General features: G+C 35.8%; 1 protein-coding gene across 5 annotated transcripts in view; it reads right to left on the bottom strand.

The window, feature by feature from the left end:
* The window catches only part of AGMO (alkylglycerol monooxygenase), a 347,764-nt gene that overhangs the window by 234,979 nt on the left and 88,444 nt on the right, over positions 1-24,341 (bottom strand). For all 5 annotated transcript variants that reach the window (XM_082632052.1, XM_082632050.1, XM_082632051.1 and 2 more), the window contains exon 4: positions 6,185-6,288. In XM_082632052.1, the coding sequence (XP_082488178.1) occupies positions 6,185-6,288 (104 nt within the window). The remainder of the gene's footprint in view (positions 1-6,184; positions 6,289-24,341) is intronic.

Below are 24,341 nucleotides of genomic sequence, written 5' to 3'. Positions count from 1 at the left end.
GCTAAGTATGTAACAGTGAAAAAATAGAAGTAGGCTCATTTCCTTCAAAGTTTACATGCTGGTGTGAAAGACAACAATGCAAATAAGTATTATAATAGAATATGCAAGGTTTTATGGGAGAACAGAAAGAAAAAAAAAGTGACCTGGGGGAAGTTAGAAAGGTGGCTGTAAAAGAGAAATGAATTGAATCTTGAAGGATATAACAATCAGAGGTAAAGCATAAATAACTTTCTAGGCAGAGATAACTGTATGTTCAATAAAATATCAAGGCATATGTCACGGCAGATTTAGAGAATTGAAAATTAATTGTTAAACTGGATGGGGTGACAATGGGGGAGGGCGGAAGATGAGATTGGAAACAGGCTGGATCAGGTTTAGACCAGCTCTGCCTGTGATAAGGACTCTCTGAGGTTCCTTTCTAACAGCTATAAAGGAGTTTAGCTTGTTCAGAGCTGACATTTTGGAAAATGAGTGCTCGATTGAGAGATTAAGAATGGAAACATAGTTACTTTAGAACAACAGCCAGTTTAACAATTGCATGGCTGAATCATTGTCCTTTATGATACTCTAGGGGGTTCCAGGAATCAATGTCTATTGCTAATGGCTAGATCTAAGTTGTTTTTTCTAGAGTTGGTATATGATCTACAGTGGCTCTGAGTTTGAAAATGCAGGTATGGGCATGCAGTTCTATCTTTTAATGAACTATTTGTTTTATAATAGTTTTGTACTTGCAAAGGTGTTGCAAAGATAATATAGGAAGTTGCCACATTACCTCCCCTGCTCCCCCCAGACTCTCTATTGTTAACATATTTCAAAGTTGCATTGAAACAACTAAGGAAGTGACAGTGGTACATTACTTTTAACTAAACTCCACTAAACTCTACACCTTATTTAGATTTCATTAGTTCTGTTTTTCTTCCCCCTAATATTCTTTTTCTGCTTTAGGATCCATCTAGGATAAAACATTACATTGAGTATTGTATTTTATAGTCTCCTCTGATCTGTGACAGTTTCTCAGACATTCTCTGTGTTTCATAACCTTTACACTTTCGAGTACTGGTTAGGTATTTTGTAGAACGCCACTCAATTTGGGTTTGACACGTGTCTTTTCTTATGGTTAGACTGGGGTTAAGGGTTTTGGTGACAAAGACCACAGGGGTGAAGGTCCATTCCCATGTATCTTGTCATAGGTTACATACTACCAACAGCATATTTTTATCACATCTTATCAAAGGGTACCTGCTACCAATACAACCTGGTGATGTAAACTTTGACCCACGATTTATTGTGTTTGCTAAGTTTCTCCACTCTAAAGTTAAACTTCCACTTCCACCCCACCCTTTGTCCCTTTCCATACTCTATTCTTTGTGAAGGAGTTACTAGAGTCCACACTCAAAGGGCAATGGTAAAGGAGGTATTAATCTCCATTTCCTGGATGGGGGCAGTATCTATATATATAATTTGAAATTCTTTAGGGGATTTCGTTTCCCATTTATTTGTTCCTATTTATTTGTGTATTTAATCATTTATCTATGTCAATGTGGACTGATTTCAAAGATATTTATTTTATACTTTGGATTATAACTTCACACTATGTTATATATTTTGTTGTTCAAATTGTTCCACATTTTGGCCATTGGGAGCTCTTTCAAATTGGCTCCTGTAACCCTTTGACTTATCCCATTCTTTTATTTTTTGAGCACTTCTATAACTAGGTTTTGAATATAAAGCTGTAGCATTCAGATATTTTATTTATAAAGTTGGAAGAAAATGAGATGTTAACCCTGACCCTATTATATATTACATAATATTCACGGGTCTAGACACATTTTATTATTTGCAAAGTGGAGAGACTATCATGTTTAAGGTATTATATTAATTAAGATGTATAATAAAAGACTGAAGTAGCAAGCAAAACCATATATTTAATTATATAATGAATAAGCCTCAGTTAAAAAGGTGCTACCAAAAGGGGCAATATAGGGATAGGGGATTAAGAGGTATAAACTATAATGTACAAAATAAACAAGGATATATTGTACAATACTGTTTTGCTGAAAGCCTGCTTTCTGTTTCAAGGTTCGTTGGATTCACTGGCAAAATAACCACTCATCTCACACAACCGAGCAGATTTAATTAATTTTTAATAGAAGATTATTTAACTTAATTTCAATATACAGTCATTAGAAAGGGATGAATAAAAGTATTCGAGAGACATAACAGAGTATATATCACCAGACTGGTCCGACACCTACATCCAGATTCAAATAGCAGCTGGGAAGTCCCAAGTAACAGCAAGCTGGAGTCCCAGTTGGGAAGGGTCCCAGGAGATGCATCCACCCCACAGGTGAGACTTCAGTTTGCCACTCGAAGGAGCCCAGTTTTTAGCACCAGGCCGCGTGCTGATAGCAATCAGCCAACATGCAAGTTTGCAGCTCTGGTTATTGTCATAAATGCCTTGGTCTTAACTCATAAGTCTTGGAATGTTCTTGATCCCCAGGGGCTGGCCAGACCCTCAAGGTGCAAGAAGTCCCAGGACTTACTCTCTGTCTTACCTAGTGGTTTACAGTGTGTGCTGGCGCCACCCCTTTGGCCTGGATGTAGCTTAGCAGTTTGGCATGCAGCCAGCTTTAGTGTCATTGTCAGGTCAGAGAGAGGCCTAGTGTGGCCTCTGAAGCCCGAACACGACTACTTTACTAGCTTCCCCAACAAATACAGGAAATATAGCCAATATTTTATAATAACTATAAATGAAGTATAACCTTTAAAAATTGTGTGAATCACTATTTTGTATACCTGTAACATATAATATTGTACATTGACTACACTTCAACAAAAAATAAATCAATAATTTGGGGAAAAAAAGTTACTCCACTAATTGTAGCTCTTTGGGGATAAGTAATGTTAAATCACCTAAAACTGGATTTAAAAAATGCAAAAAGGGGCTTCCCTGGTGGCGCAGTGGTTGAGAGTCCGCCTGCCGATGCAGGGGATACGGGTTCGTGCCCCGGTCTGGGAGGATCCCACATGCCGGGGAGCGGCTGGGCCCGTGAGCCATGGCCGCTGAGCCTGCGCGTCTGGAGCCTGTGCTCCGCAACGGGAGAGGCCACAACAGTGAGAGGCCCGCATACCGGAAAAAAAAAAAAAATGCAAAAAGTATGGTTATAAATTCTCATCTTTAACTACTTTAAATGACAGGCCTGCCATCCTAATTTTCATAGTAATGTCAAAGAAAAGCACTCTGAGCTTAATTTTGCTTTTCATTTCACAAATCAATTTTCTCTCCAAAGACATGACCCATTTATTATGTGTTCTAAAATACATTGTTACCTTAGTAGCTACCAAATTATATGCCTTATATAGCTGTATCGAGGAAAAGAATCTTACAAAAGATTCAAAGGAAATGAAGAGACCTGACAACTCTGATTTTAATGTCTAGAAAGACCTATCACAGACTGGCAACCATCACAGATCCTGAAACCATCCAAGTTATCTTCTGGCACACTTACAAATATTAACCAAGAATCCAGGCTGATTGACAATCCTTACCTTTCATGTCTCACACTGGAAACCCTCTCTTCCTCCCCATCTCCACCCCAAATTAACAGCTGTAATGCGTTCTCAATGCTCATTTACTTATTCAGCATATTTTCTGTGTCTTTGGCAAAGTGATAAGAGGTTATAAAGGGAATTTAGTCTGGCAATAAATAGGTGTGAACCTGCATTTCACTTCAATTTTCACTAATCTGTATCTTTGGATGCATTGATATAATAGGGGAAAGGACACAAGCTAGACCAGGATAAAGATGGGAGTCAGATGCCTGGACTGTTCTAACCAACAATGTTCAATACTGGATGATGGGTGGGCTCCCCTGAGATTCATTTTGTAGCTTTAAAAATAGATGATATAAATATAGTATCTCCCAGGTTTCTTCTACTTCTGAAATCTCTGATGCTCAGATAGAAAATTTTCCTTTGATCATTCCTCAGATAATTAACTCATTAATGACACTGATTTCCCTGGAGCAACTTCCAACATAGCTATATCCCTTGGAGACTTTCTCCCCCAAAATGTAACTACTGGTGGTTTGAGTTATCCTTATGCAAAGAGTAATACATAAATCAGGAGAGAATAAATATTTTTGAGATTATTATTTTAATCAGTCATATAGTCAGCCTATTTTGTATAGGATAATAGCAATTTGTATTAATGCAGCTATTCCTTAAGAAGGGAGGGTGGACAGTATTCTCCTCCCCAGTCAGGAGCCTGTCCTTCCCTCCATTCACTGGATCAGTCTTGAGGTATATACAGCTGTGTAATAGGTAGTGTGTTCCTCTACTTTTAACCATCTAAAGTTCCAGCACAAGCTGGCTATAGAAGATGTGAGGGGGAAATTATCTATCTATCTATCTATCTATCTTTTCCATCTATATTGCTTAGAGTTGTGTTATACATTGAATCATGTCACTCTAAAGTTCATGTGTTGAAATCCTATTCCCTAATACCTCAGAATGTGACCTTGTTTGGAAATAGGATCACTGCAGATGTGATTAGTTAATATGTGGTCTTAAGGGAGTAGGGTGGGCTCCTAATCCAATATGACTAGTGTCCTTATAAAAAAAGAGAAATTTGAACACAGACACAGGGAGACCCCCATGTGAAGATCAGACTCTCATGGGGAGTGAAGATTGGAGAAGCTAGGAGAAAGGACTTGAACAGCTGCTCCCCTAGAGTCTTCAGAGGGACCATGACACTGCCAGCACTGGTTTCAAACTTCTGGCCTCCAGAACTGTGAGACAGTACAATTCTGTTGTTCTAAACCACCCAGTTTGTGGTACTTTGTTACAACAGGCCTAGGAAATTAATATAAGCTGTAACATAGGTGTATGGTGTGGGGAGCAGGGGGTGGATTTCCTTCAATATCCTTTTCAGCAAATGTATTAGTGCCATCACTGGCTTATCCATTTGTATGGCCTATGCTCCTGTTTGGGTCAGAACACACGCCAGTATATCTTTCTATTGATTATGAGGAATCTGATTTCAAATATGGGACTTTGTCACTTACTGGTTGTGTAATTAACCTCATTGACCTACAGGTACCTGATAATGGTAATGCTTGATCTAGCATAGCACAGGAGGGCAGGGATCAAAAGAGATGACATAAGTGAAAAACAATACAGAGGTACATAGAAGAGGATTTAGTGTAGAGGTTAGGATCTTTGCAGCCAGGTTGAATGAGTTCAAATTCTACTCCTCCCTTTACTAGTTTTGTGACTGAACTATGGACTCAGTTATCATTTTGAAATGACAGTTATACTATACCTATGCCTTGAAGTTGTCATGAAGAACAAATGAATTAATACATAAAGAGGTCTTAGATGATTGCCCAGCACATAGAAAATATTCAATAATCGTATCTAATAGAAGTATTACACATGTAAACTATTAAGAACCATACAGATTAACATTTGTATTATTATCATTATAATTTATCATTAGTAAACAGCTATTGATGAATGCACTTATACATTGATAACTCTGACTTTCTAGCTCAAGGTGCATTTTAGCAGCAGTACTTTAGACAGCTCAGAAGAGCTAAAGAGGGACAATCACAGATGAGGTCTGATACCAAGTGGATCAGGTTTGCCCAGAGAATGAGAAGAATCTTAGAACTAGAGGCAATTTCTGGTATTCATTAGTCTTGTCATTTCCTTATGTTAAAATACTTTAGAGCCAAACTTTCTGTTGAGCATTGTACTAACTATGCTAATATATAGATAAAAAGCAAAGAATTTAATTGGATTTTACTCAAGCATGCAGAAATGGGAACTGATTTTTTTAAAACTGTTTTTAAAAGTTTGTAATGAAATCTTTGCATATATTTGAATTGAGATACATTGTTTATATATCACACTCCTTAGTTTACAGTAAATAAAGAACAGCCAGCCACTTTCTCACCGTGAGCTTTGGGGGCTCAAGTAAAAGACTACCATTGGAAAAAAACACTTCCTTCATGTGTGTCTGGCTTCAAAGAGGAGAAGGAAACACTTTAGTGTCTGGCCTTACAGAGGAGAAAGAAGCACTTTTTGTAAAACAGCTTCTATTCATTTACTTGGAGGAAACAGAAACAGTTGCGACTAAGTGAAATTATATTATCACCTTTATTCAATTTCATAAACTTACCCAGGAAGTGTACAGTTGGAAGACAGATTGTCTCAGCGCTGTGGATAAGTTATAGTCTTCTGAACTGTGGTGTGTTTGGTGTGCAGCCCACATAATATTAACCTCTGCAAAACACACAATTTGAAATGAGCCATGACAATAAGAACAAAGCAACTTTCATTTTCAGTTATGTATGCTGCTCTGTTGAGTGAGGAAGAAAAATCTCGAACATCTCTGAAAAAGCTAGCCAATATAATTATAATTAAAATGAGCTGCCTCAAATCATTTTTGGAAGCAGAGAGGGTATAAATTAGAAAGAAATAAAAAAATTGAAACATAGCCAATAAATATGTATAGTGTATATGATATAATTAAATGCCTTCAGCAAACTGAAATGACTTCCAAACTTTACACTTTCCTAACATATTACAATATGACAAATCATAAAAGCTAACTGGTAATGTTGTAACAAATACAGTCAATGAATTGTAATAATTTTTCAGCATATGATAACATATTTCTAATTAAAGAAGAGTACTCTGATGGGAGAAATTGGTGTATAAATTTTGGAATGAAATATTTCATAATATTCTTCCCTAATGGCTTTTTAAGAAATTTTAAAATCTGTCTACTGGAATGAGAGGCAAAGCAGAATAACATCTGGCCCTAAGATTTAAGGTTTCAGTTTTATTTACAGATATATATTAATAACTAATAGTTATATATAGTTCTTCCCATACCTCACCAAAACAGTATACCATTTCTAAAATTGTCCCACATAATTGTTGTTTGTCCTCAAAATAAAAAAGAAAATGCAAATTGTTAATTTTCACTGAACACTACGTAAATTGCCCTCATACTGTCTTGAGATTCATATATACCTAAAGGATAGTTGCTTGCCTTTTATACAGCAAATGTGCCACCTAAGTGGCACACTTAGGTGTGCCACTTAAGTATATGGAATATATAACCACCTAAGTATATGGAATTTAAGAAAACAAGCCCACATTTTTCATTCTGCCTTCATTTTTCATTTCCTACCAGAATTACAGATCAAAATGCCATATATTCTGCTTTAGTAAAAGAAAGTATGCTCTTAGCTAAACTAACTTATATTTTGTCCTTTGCTACAAATACGAGATAGAATTAACCATATGATGTGATAACTGTATCTCTGCCAGTATAGATTAGAAATTTAAAATCTTTTAGGCTTGGATGCATGGGAACTGAACAGTGAAACTAAAAGTGGAAATATTGAGTTATTGGTCTCTGCAGCTGCCATATATTCAGAGTTAAAATACATGGCACATGGCAGAACAATTTGTTAGAAATTTTTAAAATGAAAAGCATGGATAAATGGAGATATAGACATAGATATAGTCAATCTGGGTGGACTTCTTCTTGGCCATTCATTTAGGAAACGAAAGGTCTAAGGACAATCTATGTAGGGAGTTACCAAATAAAATGTGCAAAAGAGTTTTGGTAAACAAATGAGATATAAGAAAGACTTAGTTCTGTGAGAATGAGATTATGAACAGGATTATGAATACATAGCTCTATCAGAAGTCATTTCTATTAAAGTCATATATTTTCAAGTGGGGCAAGTATTTTCACAAACCATCAGTTTATATCTAACTTAGATCCTGACTGGTTTCACATTTTAATCATTTTAATTGTTCCTAGTGATGACCCTGTATTTCTACCCTAGCAATGAAGGAAATTGTTCTTACACAAATGAGAACTACTTCACCATAATGATCTCTAACTTCCCAAGCATAATCTCTGAAATAACCTAGAACCTAAATCTCTGGTTTACTGACTAGCCTATATAGCTATAAATAAGAGAAATACAAAGAATCCCATGGCACTTGAAATCTTCGGATGTTGTGTGGAATATTATTAAGAGGTAATAAATTTGATGAATCTCCTAAATCCTTTAAAATTTCTTACAGATTGAACATCTGAAGTAATCTAAACACCATTTTCTCTTTAGAACATACCCATTATTGAACATTTCAGAATCTGTCACATAAAAACTTCATTACAAATAAAAACACTACTTTGTTGGACCTTTCAGGATTTGTTTTAAAAAATTCATCATAATGTATCCATGTTATGAGTTCACAAGTGGATGAGCTAATCAGATGGGGTTTAATTAGAGGGTAATAATATGCATTGGAACTACCTCCTTATAATCTCCACAGAAGCTAAATGGTGGAACAAAGAATCCATGAGGGTGGAGGTTAAAGACCTGTCTCTATAGTTGTTTTAAAAGCATTTACTTCCTATCACAAACGTGTGTAACACAAGCCTTCATTCAATGAAGTACAGCTGTATAAACAGGGTGCAGTAACTGGATCCCACTGCCTTACCTCTGTCATTTTTCAGAATTGGGAAAAACAAGAAGAAATACAGAATTTTTTTTCCACAGTCTATATTCAGTTTACTTGAAGTAAATTATCTTCAAAGGTGGTTATAAAAATACATTTTATAAAAAATTGTCCCCACAGTTTTTTAGTAAATAAAATGAGAAAAAGTTAATAGTACATTTATATACATGTTCATCTTCCCTAATACTTGAATTGATGAGTTGTCTGTTCTAAGGAAGAAAACCAAATGTTAAAGAGAAAAAATTGATATTATCACAATAGACTTCTTTCTGTGAAAAAATATTAATAAAATTATAAGTTGTCAACAATAATAATTTTCTTTTTCTATAAGAAAAAAATATTGATTTTCTAAGCATATGATATGTTATTATGGCTTTTTAATGATATTAGAAATAATAATGCTACTTTCCAGTGCCAAAATATAGATTTCTTTACATATATTTTATTAATACATTGACCAATCATTCAATTTGTTCGGCCAAAATTTAATGTAATATGTGTGTTTGTATGTATGTTATATTCTTGAGTTTGTTACCTTGTTTCTATTTTTTGTAAATTAAGGTACAACTTACATACAGTGAAATCCATCCCTTTTGATATTTAGTTCTATGAGTTTTTACCAAACAAACACCACTGTGTAATCACTGTCACAATCAAGATAAGATATGGAACAGTGTTGATCACCCCTAAAAGTTCCCTGTTCCACTTTGTGTATGGCAGCCTGACTCTACCATGGCTCCCAGATTCAGATGATGAGATTCTGGACTTTGAACTGATAGTGTAATGGGATGAAATGTTTAGGACCTTGGGAGAGGTGAGTGTGTTTTGAATGTGAGAGAAATAAGAATCCATGGGATCCAGAGGATTCCTATAGGAGGCGGCCTCTAAGATGGCACCCAGTGATTCTTGCCTACTGGTGTTCAACCCCCTGCATAAACCCACCCCTTGGGTGTGGGCTGGATTTTATGACTCCCTTCTAGTAAATGTAATTTTGGCAAAGGTGATGGGATGTCACTTCCGATATTAGGTTATAAAAAGACTGTGGCTTATGTCTTAGGTGCTTTCTCTTGTACTCTCATATACTCTGTCTGAGCAAAGTCACCTGCTGTGTTGTGAACTGCCCTTTGGAGAAGCACACATGACAGGGAACTAGGAGAGGCCTCAGGTTAACCAGTTAGCAAGGAACTAAGCTCCTCAACCCAAACTCCACAAGAAACTGAATCCCACCAAAAATCATGTAAGTGAATTTGGAAGCTGATCCACCCCCACTTGAGTCTTCAGATAACACTACAGCCAGCAGACAGCTTAACTGCTTAACTACAGCCTCATGAAAGACCTTGTGCCAGAAGCACTGATCTAAGCTGTGCACTGATTTCTGACCTACAGAAGCTGTGAGAGAAGCCACGGATGTGTTACAAAGCAGTAGAAAATTAATACCGTGGTCAATTCTCCTTGACCTCACTCTCAGTCCCTAGTATCCACTGATTTGGTTTCTTTCACTTAGCATAATGCATCACAGATTCCTCCATTTTGCTGTGTTTATCAGTAGTTTGTTCCCTTTTTTGCTGAGTAGTATTGCATTTGTATGGATGTACCGCAGTTTTTGTTTTGTTGTGTTTTGATCCACTTAATAGTTGAACATTTCAAGTGTTTCCAGTTAAAAATAAAAATAAATTAAAATAAAATAAAGCAATTAAAAATAAAGCATCTATAAATTTTCTAGTATAGTTTTCATGTGAACATAAGTTTCATTTCACTTTGGCACATACTCAGGAGTGAGATTACTGAACTGTATGGGATGTTTACATTAGGTTGTCAAAAACTGTCAAAACGTTTTCCAAACTGACTGTGCCATTTTGTATTACCACCAGCAGTATATGAGAGTTAAATTTGCTACACATCTCTGACAGCACTTGACATTATTAATTTTATTTTTATTTCTTTATATGATAACATTCTAATAGGTGTGTATTATTATCACATTGAAATTTTAATTTGCTTCTCTGCAATAGCAAATGACAATGATTACCTCTCCATGTGCTTATTTGCCATTTATATGTCTTCTTTGTCTATTCAAAATTAGTGCCCACAGTTTAATTCGGTTGTTTTTTTATTATTGAGTTTTGAGATATCTTTATATATTCTTCACACAAATATTTCCTCCCAGTCTGCGGTTTGACTTTTCATTTTTTTACAGTACCTAATGAAGAACACTGGGTTTTAATTTTGATGAAATCCAATTTATATACTCGAGAGTTATATTTAAAGATATTTTTAGTGTGTATAAGAACAGAGGTTACTTCCAAGAAACTTTTCAGAATGAGGACAAATTTGTAAGCAGAGTTAACTTGTAATTTAGAAGCTAACAGATTCTATATGTACTATACATCTAAAGTATATCTAAATAAGTCTCTTGTCATTACTTGTCACCTATGAAATGGAGAGAAATAATTCTTTAGGTTAATCTGAGACACAAACAAGGTTTACAAGGAATTTTTACAGCTATATGATACCTATTTAATCTTCAGTAGTGGACAGGAAGTCTTGGGGCATCCTGGGGGTGATGATTTTGCCCTCACTCATAATTTGGAAAACCTTCGAGTTATGAAGGAAAAAATGTTCAGGCATAGTTGCAAAATGTTGGTGTTTGCACCAAGAAAGGCATGTTAGTAACACTTGATGGAACATTTAACATATTGTGTGGTAACTATGGAACATGAGAACTGCAAGGAGTTTATGAGGTTACTTAGTTCAAATTCTTTATTTTATAAGTAATAAAAATGAAATTAAAAGGGAGAGGGGAAAAAGTTTCATTAAAGGAGAGAAAGCTTTTTAAAATTTTGTCTCTCTCTCTCTCAACAGTGATTTATTTGATGCATTCATTCCCCTCTTGGAGTTTTATTTCTCCTTCAGAAATGGAGGTGACTGGGACCAACTATTCTGTGAGCCCCAGATGACATGTATTTGGTAATTTCCAATAAGTAAAGGACATTAAGGAGCACAACACACATTATTAAATGATGGTGCTAAACCTCTTGAATTGGAGCTACTGCTTACTGCCTTTTGCAGGAAATCTAACACTACAAAACACTGAACTAGTCTATTTTTGAATAAAAACAAATGTCACTCTGAATTTGAAAATATCAGTACCAGGTATAAGTGAATCCTTTAAAAATTTGTTCCATCTCTTTCCAACAGATAAGCACGATTGATAAATGATTTCAAAAAAGTAACTGAACTAAGCAATCAAAATATTAGTAACAGACTTGAACTGTCAAAGTAAAGTCTAAATGGAAAATTTAATAGCTGGTGAAACAACAAAGAATATACCCTCATTGAATGCATTGATGATGACATCATCAATTTTGTCATCACAATTTCATTCACTTCCTATAGCAACAAATCAAAGTGATGATAAAATTGATATTTCTAATTCATTCAGTGAATAGAGATTGATAGTCTTTATTGAGTATTTTTTTCTAATCTGTCCTTTGCCCACTTAATACCAAAACATAAATGACTAAGTATATCTAAAAATGTCAAATCAATGAGAATAAAATTGATAAACTGGCTGTACCTCCATATTTTTGTTCAACACATTTTGCATATATCCAGATGTTCAGCATCATAGAAACCAGTCACCTGAAGGACTAACCAAATTTTCACTTTTTATCTATACATTTGGCAACATGTAGATATTAAATCATTTCTCTAGAGGAGGTAAGAAATGATGGCTCTAAAATTGTCACAAACACTAAACTGTCTCTGTAATCTTTCTAGCAATCACAACTTTAATACTTCTTTAAAATTTATGTTCACATGGAAGTCTTTAAAAACTAGCATGCAGAATTTTAAAAGACTAGTTCTCCATTCATATGTTTAAATTCTTTCAAAATTTAAACAAAAAATTGGGCTTCCCTGGTGGCGCAGTGGTTGAGAGTCCACCTGCCGATGCAGGGGACATGGGTTCGTGCCCTGGTCTGGGAAGATCCCACATGCCGTGGAGCGGCTGGGCCCGTGAGCCATGGCCGCTGAGCCTGCGCGTCCGGAGCCTGTGCTCCGCAATGGGAGAGGCCACAACAGTGAGAGGCCCGCGTACCGCAAAAAAAAAAAAAAAAAAAAAAGAAGAAAAAGAAAAAAATTTAAACAAAAAGTAAAAGAAGATACAGCTTTTTAGTATGAAGCAAAAAGAAATCCTTAAGAATGTATATCATCTTTTCAATCAAAACTTCCAGTTCTATTACAATGCAAAAGCAAGAAAAAATATGATGCTTATTATTGTTATCTGGACGAAATGTTAAAATTAATTGAAGATATAAAAGAATGTTATTTCCACCTACCATATCCACTATCAATAAAAATGAAAAATGTGATTTTAAAATTTCAGAATTTTGAGACGTCCATAGTTAGTTCAATTGTATTCTATTTTAAATCCATTTCGGAAAGTCTAAAAAATTAAGATTATATTTGATAAGATTTCATTTAAATTGTGTATTTTTTTAAAAATAAGGATTTATTTAGCACTAATTTATTGAATCCCTACTATGTATATCTTTGTGGATATTCTGATAGATAAAAGCATGCAATCAATCAAACAAACAACAAACATCCCTCAAAGAACCTACAACTAAATAGAAGCAAAAGAAAGATATACAAAGAACTCATTGATACAGGAAACTTTTACATCCCTTAAAATAAAAATAATTCTGTGTAAATTATACATGTCCTGTATCACTTTGTAGTTATTGTTTCCTAACAACTTTTGAAAGATTATTATAACCAAGGCTTCCATGAAATATAAGAAGACATTAGGCTTCCCTGGTGGCGCAGTGGTTGGGAGTCCGCCTGCCAATGCAGGGGAGCGGGTTCGTGCCCCGGTCTGGGAAGATCCCACATGCCGCGGAGCGGCTGGGCCCGTGAGCCATGGCCGCTGAGCCTGCGTGTCCGGAGCCGGCGCTCCGCAGCGGGAGAGGCCACAGCAGTGAGAGGCCCGTGTACCACAAAAAAAAAAAAAAAAAAAGAAGAAGACATTAGCTTCACTCTGTCTGACAGATTAAGTGACCCCTTCCCTACCTGTCTTTCTATATGTCTATTCTCCACATTTTCTAGAAATGAGATTTTACAATATCTCATACAATTTAAATTTGGGTCATTGCCTACTTGCCTAATGGTTAGAAATGCTATGAGTTCCTCCTTGACTTTACTCAAAGATGAGGCTGATTAATGATAATAAAAATAACAACAGCAATGATTGTAAACACACAAAAGTGCTTATCATGTTCTAGGGGATATTTTAAACACATTATATGTATTAATTCATGTATTATCTAGAACTATACTAGAGGTAGATGTTTGTATAGTTTTCCTTTTATAAATGAGGAAAGGGATATATGAGATTTTATAACTTGCATAAGTAATGATTATTTTTCTTATTACATATTAATAATTTTATCATTGGCAGAAACCATATTTTCTAGCCCCACTGCCCCTCAGTGGGTTTGTGTGACTGATTCTCAATGATGCAGAGTGAGTATAAATAATGTGTGTCACCCTGGGCAGGGGTTGAGAACTGGTGTGATCCTTTGCACTCTCTCTGTTCCCCTCCAACTGCCAGACAGGATATTCAGTGGAGGACGCTGAGGCCTTAGGGTATGCAAAGAAACCAGACAGAAGGATCTTGGCTATCTGACTATCAGTGTAGAATAGAAAGTTCCCAGTGACCCTTATTTAACCAGGATGTGAATGAGAAATAAATCTGTTGTGCTAAGTCACTGGGATTTGTTATCGCTCAATGAACTTATTCCCCACTAGTCATTTTTGCTCTTAATACATAGGAATATGATGCAAAACCCCCCAATATCAGTGACCTTATTACAGATCTATGTACTCTATCACTCAGTGTTTCCTATGGACTGACTTCTATGAGGAAAGCACTTCATAGCATACTGGGTACCTGTGTTTCTAAAAGCAACCTCCAACTAGCATAGCTCAAAGTAACGTATTTTCTTATCAATAGCCTTCCAAAATGAGAGCTTCAAAGAAATGCTTAAGGCTCCACGGAAAGACAGAGTAGAAAGAAATAGTAGTGCATTTACTTATGAAAGTAGAGAGAGTTCTACTTTGCAGTCTACTCCATCTCTCAGAGTAGACTAAGCTTTATTGTAGGTTGTCAGTCCATATAATCTCTGCAACACTTCCAACCCATGAGATAAACTGGTTGTCTACTAGCTTAAGAATAAAATGGTAATTTTTGACTTTACTGTCCATTCTATTAGAAGGTTATAGGCTGCCTGAAAAGAATGCTGTGAGTAACAGTTTGATGTCATGAACACTCTTCCTTCTCTAAGCTCCATCATTCTCCATTTATATCCCTCTGCTCCTAGCCATTTTGGGTGTTGATACTTGCCAAGACTAAATATTCACCTAGAGTTCTCTTCTTTCTATTCAGATTGATATTACCTCGGCCCTAGGCCATGGGCCAAGTAATTTGCTAGAGAATCCTGATTATATCCTTGGTAATGCATGGAAGGAGCTCTTCCTCACTCAATAGAAAAAGTGTTATTGAACTAAATTATTAAGTGGCTTGAAAACTGACATTTCCAGAAGTACAACAGACTAGTGAAGAGAGATTTTTGGTTAAGGGAGATTCCCATACCTTTCAACCATGTGGAAAATAAGCTGTGTTTATAGGAAAACTATCCCTCTCTGAAAAAGTTGGCAGAATTAAATACAAATTCTTTGAAATAAAAGTTATCAGTATTACATTTTAAAACAATCATGAATTTGACAATTTTTATGTCTCATGAAGGTCACTTACCCATTTAATAAAACCAAATTCTAGTGCATGTGGGTCCTGGTTAGCAACAGCACAGTAATATCATGGTTTAGGTTTTGGGGGCTGTTAGTGATTTTATCATGAGATTTCCAATATATTCAGATTCTAAGGAATCCACATGCTTTACATAGAATAAAAGCAAGAAACCTTCCAGAGGATTTAATGACATATATTTGGCATTCCTAATAACCTAACTAGCACAATCTGGGGGCAGAAATCATGGGAGAAGAGCTGTCTTTATGTCAATAGAGTTAGCTAGGATTGGCAAGCACTCCTTCTGTGCAGCATGCTCGCCTGTGGTGAGACCCAGTGAACTTCTGCTGTATTATGTTTGGAATAATGATTTCTATAATTTGTCTCCACAAGTCACAGAATCCAAGAACAAATTAACCCCCAAAGTTTGAAAGGAGAGCAACGTAAGGAAGTGAGCAGGAAAGCAAAACAACCAGTGATTGTCAGGAAAAGACAGGAAAGCAGGAAAAAATGGCACTAAAACCACTAGTTAGAAGGTGGCTGCAATCTGTCTTTATTCTCCCTCTATTAAGCCTCCTGAGTGGATACAGACTACCCCTGTCAACAGCAACAAAACCTACCAGGATCTCTTTGACAATAATAAGGGCTTTCTATTGGTCTTACCATTTACCTTTGTGTTCTGAAACTAATTTTTACTGCTTCATAGCAAACGAGTTAGAAGCTTGGAAGACTACTGAATTTGCAAGAAATGCGATGGTGTCCAATGAAGGTGCCAGAGTGAATCAGCACTGGATGTCCCAACTGGAACAGGTCAGTCTATCCTTTGTGAATGGTTTCATTCTGACATAGATTAGCATTGTCCCTGATCTTTGAGGAACCAATCTGCATCTGATAGATTTCGTTCTACACATTTGTTCCTCACTCTGTTATTATCATTTGCTGATACATCATAGAACTGAACGTTATTTGTTACTGTGATGAGTTACTTTGCCCTTTCCTCTGTTCCCTGTAAAGTAAATGTATGTCTGAAATCTGAATATATGTCTGGTTTAAAAGGGAGGTTATCAATGACTACTGAGTCTCACTACTATTTGAGGAAGACGTCTTGGAATATTCTTTGGCCATTGAGAGATGGAAGCGGTTGTGCAGGACCATATCCCCCATTATTCTAATAGACAAAACTTCATATTCTACCTCCTAAGTCCCCAACCATGACTCCACTGCTACATGACCTTCAAACCCAAATGCTATTTGTTAAATGAATTTACTGTTTTGTGCCCATGCTTCTTCTTTCTGTTTCTGACCTTGTAATATGACTACTGTACCTTTGATCATTCCTTTTCCCTCCCTCCGGCCCCCACCAAGACTCCCCAACTGACTGCCATCAATCCACCGAATCACCTGATTTTTTCCTTTCCTCTCTCATACCTGCTGTCCTGGATTAAGGCCTCATTGCCTCGGTACAACCAGAAAATATTCACTGTGTGATATCTATGTGTAAGATACTCTGCCCTTATATCACTCACAATCTAGTGCAGGTCAGCAAACTGACATCACAGGCCAAACACCAGCCCACAAACTGCTTTGTACAGTCAACAAGCTAAGAATAGTTTTTACATTTCCAAATGACAAATAAAATCGGAAGAGTAACAGTTTGTGACACATGAAGAGTACATGAAAAAATATGTATCTTCCTCTTTTTTTCTCTCATGTACCCTCCATTCTCTGGGCATCTTGAACACCCTCAACCCTTTCCTGGTCCCGTCTTTGTGTGAACTGTCAAAATATTCTTCATCTTTCAAGAATAACTGCATGTGTCATTTTCTTCAGGAAATCATATTCAGCCCTCCCAGCTACAATTATTGTATAATCCTTATTACTTCTTGGCCTCTAATGTCACAGATAACTCTGCTATTTTACATCCTCCCCTATTTTATGAGCTACTTAATTTGAGGGATTAATTTGTCCATTGTTGTATTTTCCACAGCACCTATTATCTTTGTATAGTAGATCATTAATGTATTTTCTTTTCTATGCTTACCAAATAAAAGTGTTTCATTTGAATAATCAATAACCAAATAAATAACTATTGATTTTATTTGCTAAATACATGTATTTTCATTAGTAAAATCAATGCTTTAAAATTTTTTCTTTTTCCTTCCCACTGATTCCATCTCCCTAATTTCAGTCATATCTAAACATTCCATTTTGTAAAACATGAACCCTTGGCTTCCCCTTTCCTTAATTTGTTTTTATCTCAAACATCTTAAAAGAGCAGATTATTTACTTACTTACCTCGCATTCATTCTTAAGCTCATTGTTAATATCACTTAGTTCTCTCCAAAATCATTATTGGCCTCTTTTCTTGCCAAAACTAAAGACCTCATTTTAGACGTCGTCCTATTTGAACTTTCTGAAACATATGACCATTGCTTCTGTTTGAAACTCTTTTATTCTGGCTTTAGTGACACCCCTTGCTCCCAGTTTTCCTCTTTATTCATCCAGATGCAATTCCCTGACTTCTTCCCTGATTCTCACCCACCTTAAAGGGACCAACTCTTGTTTTCCTTTACCCCTCACTCTCACTGTTTTTCATGGTGTGCTACCACCAATGACTTCAAGAATCACTGATGCAAAAATTGATGGCTCCCAAATCCTTCAGTCTACAGGTTTCCATGGACTCTGGGTCTGAATTCCTTTTAAGAATTCTATACATATTGTGCCCTGAGTCTATCTCATGGTCTTACTTTCTGTCCCCTGTTGCCCTTCTTTCTTAATGGCATTACTACCACCTTGGCCATCCAGGCAAGGGAGATGACAGCCAGGGAAGGTCTCAAAGCAGAACTAGATCTCAGTGCTTTTTTGTATCCTTCTGCCCTCTCTTTTGATATTTATGCAATGTTTAGCACATGATCAGGACAAAACCCAGTATCACTAAATGAATAAATTTTTTAAATGACTCCACATTAGTTTGTGATATTGTCTTCTAATACATGGTAGCAAACAGGCCTAAAAGTTGGTTTTATTACTAATAGGAACAACCATATATATAAAAAATATAAAGAGAAAAGTGGAATGGCAAAGGTAACATAGAAAAACATTATTATTTGTGAAAGTCAACAATAAAATGTAAGATTCTTTCCTCAAAGACTTGACATTTTAGGAAAAATCCATAAGGAACAGTATATGAAGAAACTCAAAAACTATTTGACACTAACTCTAAAATAATGAGACAGCTTTTATACCACAGAAAATTTTCCTCTAATTCCTCAAGGTATTTTAAATATTATTAAATGGTGTATTACTGCCCCTCTAGTCCTGAAGTTAGAACATCAAACTGGGAGCCTGTCCACCTGGATGCTGTTTACAGATTTCTTAACCATCTGCAAGAAGTCATGACTAGAGCTATCTCACCTGCTTACAGTTAAGCTTATCTTATCATGAAGTTAATCTTTACTTGAACATATATATTTTTGATACACTTATGAGGTTGGGAGAATAGGAAGGTGATACAGCACTTTAGCATTATTTTTTTTCAGAAGCCTCAAACATTAAAAAAAAAAACCAAAGAATATGGCTACACAAAACTCCCTAAAAATTTTCAAATTCCCAAATGGAAAACAAAGGTATTGTCAAAACACAAAGGGCAATCCCCGTGGTTTTGCTGCTAGGTAACCCACACTTGCTCGTGATATCCAAAGGAAGTTAAGGGTTCCACGCACTCCTCTCGCCCTTTCTTCTGCCATTCCAAATATGTGTGGTTGTTCTGTGAACTGAACTTAATTCTACCCCGTCAAATAAAAAGGACCAGATATTTTATTGAAAAAATACTCTTTCCTAAGGGGACCATTGTATTTCAATATAATTTTGAAAACAAGTTGTTGGAAATGTTTTATAATGTCATTAATATGTGGAACTGTTATTTTTAAAGTTATTTTGCAAGCAATGAAGATCAATTAAATAGGTTCCAGATAAAAGGTCATGAAGCAAAATATTACCAAAGTTTAAGGCACACGTGGAACATTTCTCAGCACAATCTAACACCCAGGAGTCCACAATAACTGGCCTTGATCTCTGAGCTTTGCAGTGCAGTGTGAATTTAAGCAGCCATAAATCTATTAGCAGATAACACGACAAATTCATGTAGGTCAAAACAATGATTTGAACACATTTTGCCTAGTAATTCCCTCTTTTCTTGTGATCATCTTGTCTGAAACTTTGTCAAATGGCCAAAAAATAAAAACCCCAGTTCTCCTCATGTTGCAGAGTTGCATAACGTGATTTCCTATAATGATGTCACGGTTGATGCAGTAGACCATGTGAAACAGATTAACTGTGACCAAATTAGCATTCTTTTGTAAGACCAGCTGATATGCACATGTAAAACATGAAACACCCTCATACTTTGAGAGGCAATTAAATGATTCTCAAACACTATGCTGCAAATAATTTAAACCTCATAAATATCTACCTTATAAAGTAGAGATTGCTTTTTATCATGACAACCTAAGTCATTTCAGTGCATTTTCATCTTTGGGAAACTTATTAGGAAAATGCTTTTCATGACAACCTAAGTCATTTCAGTGCATTTTCATCTTTGGGAAACTTACTAGGAAAATGCTTTGGTGGCACTTTTTTTTTTTTTTTTGGTTGGATAATGCCTCGTTTGTTCTTTTTAAAGAGTTCTTATGTTCATGTGTTCTCGGCTGTCTTCTGGAAAGATTGATGTCTGGTGTCACTGCTAGGAAGTGCAAACTGTTCAGCCTCACTGCAATCTATGTCCTCATCCTCTTGCTCCACAGGATACCACATACTTTGGCAGCCAACATTCAGAAGGGAAGTGCTTTAATGGTAATAAGTGATGCCAATGAAACCTTTCCCCCAATGCTCAAAACTTAGTGGTTGGAGGCTGAGGAACCAAATGGCGGGACTGAGGGGAATAAATGACCATGTTAGCTGAAAGGGACCAATGCTGTTTATCTAACCAATGGTAAAAGAGATTCGAAATTTCCTCTCTCATTAAACTTTTCACCAAAATATCATCCTCATGGTAGCCTGGGAGAATCTGGATCTATTTAAAGATGTCTTGACCCTCTTTTTCCAGACATAAGAGTTTAGTGATCAATTGTGTTAATAATAGCAATTGTCAGTGTGCTTTTTAGACGTAATTTCCACAGTATAACATGTTCCAGCTATACCTCCACCCCTATGGAGAGTCGAGCAATAGGAGGGAACCCTTGCAATGTAAGTAAAATGAAAGGAATTTATATAAGATGACATGAAACAGGTGTCTGAGACATGTTGAGCTCCTTAGTGCAAAAAAAAAAAAAAGTGCTATTGTGGAAGCAGTATGTTCAGAAGCTGTGTGATGGTGGCAAAGTCATTTAAATTGAAAGTCTGCAATGTTCTCATCTCAATGAGTGAGTGAGGGTATTGTTTTTCATGAAGAGCAATATGGCTACCTTTACAATATCAAGCAGAAATAGAATGTGGACTTTTCTTTCTTACACATGAGTTGGATTCTGATTGATAGAAATGAGTTACTCATTTGATTGCCTCAGGTCACAAATGTAGTCAAAACCACCAAATCCAGTGAAAACAACTAACCACATGGTGATCTGACCTACCACATTGGTCTTATTATCTCCGTGCTTTAAGCAAATTACCTAATTCTTTGAACTGTCCAGTGAAATAGATATCCAGTTATTTGCAAGCAAAACCAGTAAGCATAAAAACTCAAGTTGATCTTAACAGCCATGAGTGATTTCTCTAGTAGTTTAGATTGGTTTTTGTTTGTTTGTTTTAGTTTTTACCTAGGTCACTGGCAAGACTTTACCACAAGTAAAATTCCACCAGGTTTTTTATATTACTTTTGAATTAGGGACACCAAAAAGCAACCATAATAAAGAGTGGTGGGTAGTAAAGACTAAAAAGAAATGATTCTTGCAAGCAATTGTGAGGAGAGGTGAAGGTAGTTTGAAGGAGAAATGAAAGATAACATACATTGAAGAGTGAAAATGTGTAGAGCTCTAGGCAGATACTTGAGATTATCCTTGCTAAGCTTAACAATGAGTTAACTCTTATTTTCTTGCTGTTTTAAAGAATAGGAAATTGAAGAAACAACTTTTCAAGATCACAGCTACAAAGATGCAGAGTCAGAATCTGAATCCAGGACCATCTGGCCCCAGAGCCCACACTTTTTTCTGAGCTCTAATATAGGTACCTGCCCACAGCTCTGCATGACATAAAATGCACAGTGAGTGATGCCTAGTGCCTACTTTTAAAAGTTTGTTCTTTAGACAGAAAGAGAAGATAAAGACATTCATATGAGAAAGTAAATATTAGAAAATAGTAAACCACTAGTTGCGTAAACATTGCATATAATGGAGATCAGGGAAAGATAATATAGCTGAGACCTGATTAGTTAGGTTACATCCTCAGAAAAGGTTAGGGTTGAAGCTCTGCCTGAATGTTAAAATAATAATTTCTAGAAGGCTGGAGTTTAGTATATTAAGAGAGCAACTTTCATTAAAAAAAAAAAATATATATATATATATATATAATGCAAAATAATTGTTAGAGTATGCCTTCCTTTAAAACAAATCCAAAACAATGACATTGAGATTAACCTAACTGATGTATATTTTTTAGTTTTACAAAGTATTACTCGGTTTAAAAAAGGTAAAGTGCTACTTGGTTTAAAAAATCATTTTTTTGGTATTTTTAGGAACTATTACTAATGTTCAAAGCAAAGAATACAAAATATGAACAAGTTAATAATGTTCCATTTAGGGAAAGGAAAAAATGGAATTCAAACATCACTTGTTTTAAATAAAGAAGGACCACTTAACATTTCATCACATCTTAAAAGCCCCCTTTCTCAAATTTTACAATAATTAGTTCTAAGACACAGACACTTAAATGAATTTCTGCTCAACTCTTTTTCCAATTTAATTTATGTAATCATGAAGCTTAATTTTTCTTTAAAAGCCTCTGAAGTTTTAGTAAAATATCACAGATGATTTCTATTATATCAACTAATTTTTTTTTTTTTCCGGTACGCGGGCCTCTCACTGCTGTGGCCTCTCCCGTTGTGGAGCACAGGCTCCGGACGTGCAGGCTCAGCAGCCATGGCTCACGGGCCCAGCCTCTCCGCGGCATGTGGGATCCTCCCGGACCGGGGCACAAACCCGTGTCCCCTGCATCGGCAGGCGGGCTCCCAACCGCTGCATCAACAGGGAAGCCCTCAACTAAATATTTTAAACTTCTATTTCAGTTAAATTTACTGAAAATACTATTTTTTCCTCAAAATATTTGCACTAATATTTTGAAATTTCACCAAAAATATTTATTTAAGTGTATTTACTTTAAAAAAAGAAAGGAAGAAAAGAACAAGTCCCTCTATGGATTTTAGAGTGAGTATTTATGTAAATGAGATTATTCATCTTGGTTAATCTATTCACAACCACACACACATAAACACACACACACACACACACACACACACACAAATACAAAGTGCCTGATATTATTGTCAATGCACAAAGCTGTTGGATTCTGTACCTTTTTAGCCATAAAATGTGCTCCCAGCAATCAAATGCTCATGAGTATATGCTACTTTCTCTGGTTTTACTCAAAGGCCTATTGCTGGCCAATTCACTCTCCTTTAATAGAATGGACCCATTTGACAATTTTTTACTTTTATTTGAAAAATATATTTAGGAATCAAAACGTGAAATACTAAAAAGAAAATTAAACAAATTCTTTTATGCAACACTTTGGAAGGGGCAAAAATAAAATTTGAACAAAAATAAAAAAATCTTCAATAATGTTAACTATTGTTACTTGTTTAATTACAGTTTTTTCTTGCAGTGAAAGATGAAGCTAAATATGTTAGGAAAACTGTTTAGCATCAGATTTTACTATAAGAAGATAAAAATTTCAGCAAAGGATGTTTCAATCCTCTCAGCTGTTTTTAACCAGAATCGTAACTGGGCTCTTATAGCCTCTTCATCAGGGATAGCAAGCAATACTCTAGAGGGATACATACATTATTTTTAATGGAAAAGAAACCGGATATGATATAAAATTATTTTCACTGTAATGGAAGCTATAAGGCTCAAAGAAGACAATGCTTATAACTTATTGCCTATATTTTAACAAGGTAAGAGTGATTCTAATAATCTTTCTATAATAGGACACGAGGAGTTCTGGGTAATTAAATATTCTGGTTAACAGAGAAACACACTAATATGAATTATCCATTTTCAAAGAATTAGGCTAATAAAAATTGGCCACATGAAACTACAATGAGATAATTACATCTTTCTCTGTTGTTTCAAAAAATGTGTAACATTGAAGTGTCTCAGGACCATGTCACTGTTTCAGCAATGTTGGATGGCACATGTGCAGACAACATGTTTAGTGAGAGGCCCAGGGTTACAGAGAGTGTCACGCATTGCCTTTAATTTGATAACATTTATCTGTTATTATACTGTGTTGAATGGCTATGGGGATTTTTGTCCACCCACCACTGAAAGAAAAGGGAACATTGACCTTGTGCTACTGATTCACAGCTGCTTCAAAACAAAATATTGTTAAACACTTTGAAATAGTATAAAGACATGAGTCTGTCTTTCCTTCCTTACTTTCAGTTTCCTTCATTTGTTCGTTCATTTGTTCATTCCTTCCTTCTTTCCTCCCTCACTTTTTTCTTTCTTTCTTCCCCAAGGACCTCCTGGGGACCGCTCCTTCTGTATAACCTTTGACCTCTTGGTACTATGCTCTCAGACATGACTATAAGGGACCATTTCACTTTCAAAAGGGATACTTGAACATAGTGACACTCTAATCTATAGTAAGGGTTTTTCTCGTAATGCAAAAGGCACAAGACTTTAAATGCCTCAAATTCTAGTATAAACTAATGCAAATCATTACATTATTATTATATTATATTCCTTAATCATGTTTGGCTTCAGTT

The sequence above is a fragment of the Mesoplodon mirus genome (genome assembly GCF_964341445.2).
Source record: "Mesoplodon mirus genome assembly, chromosome: 9".
Taxonomy (NCBI): Eukaryota; Metazoa; Chordata; class Mammalia; order Artiodactyla; family Ziphiidae; genus Mesoplodon; species Mesoplodon mirus.
Note: the sequence above shows the minus strand (reverse complement) of the source record. Positions and strands in the feature narration are given on the sequence as shown.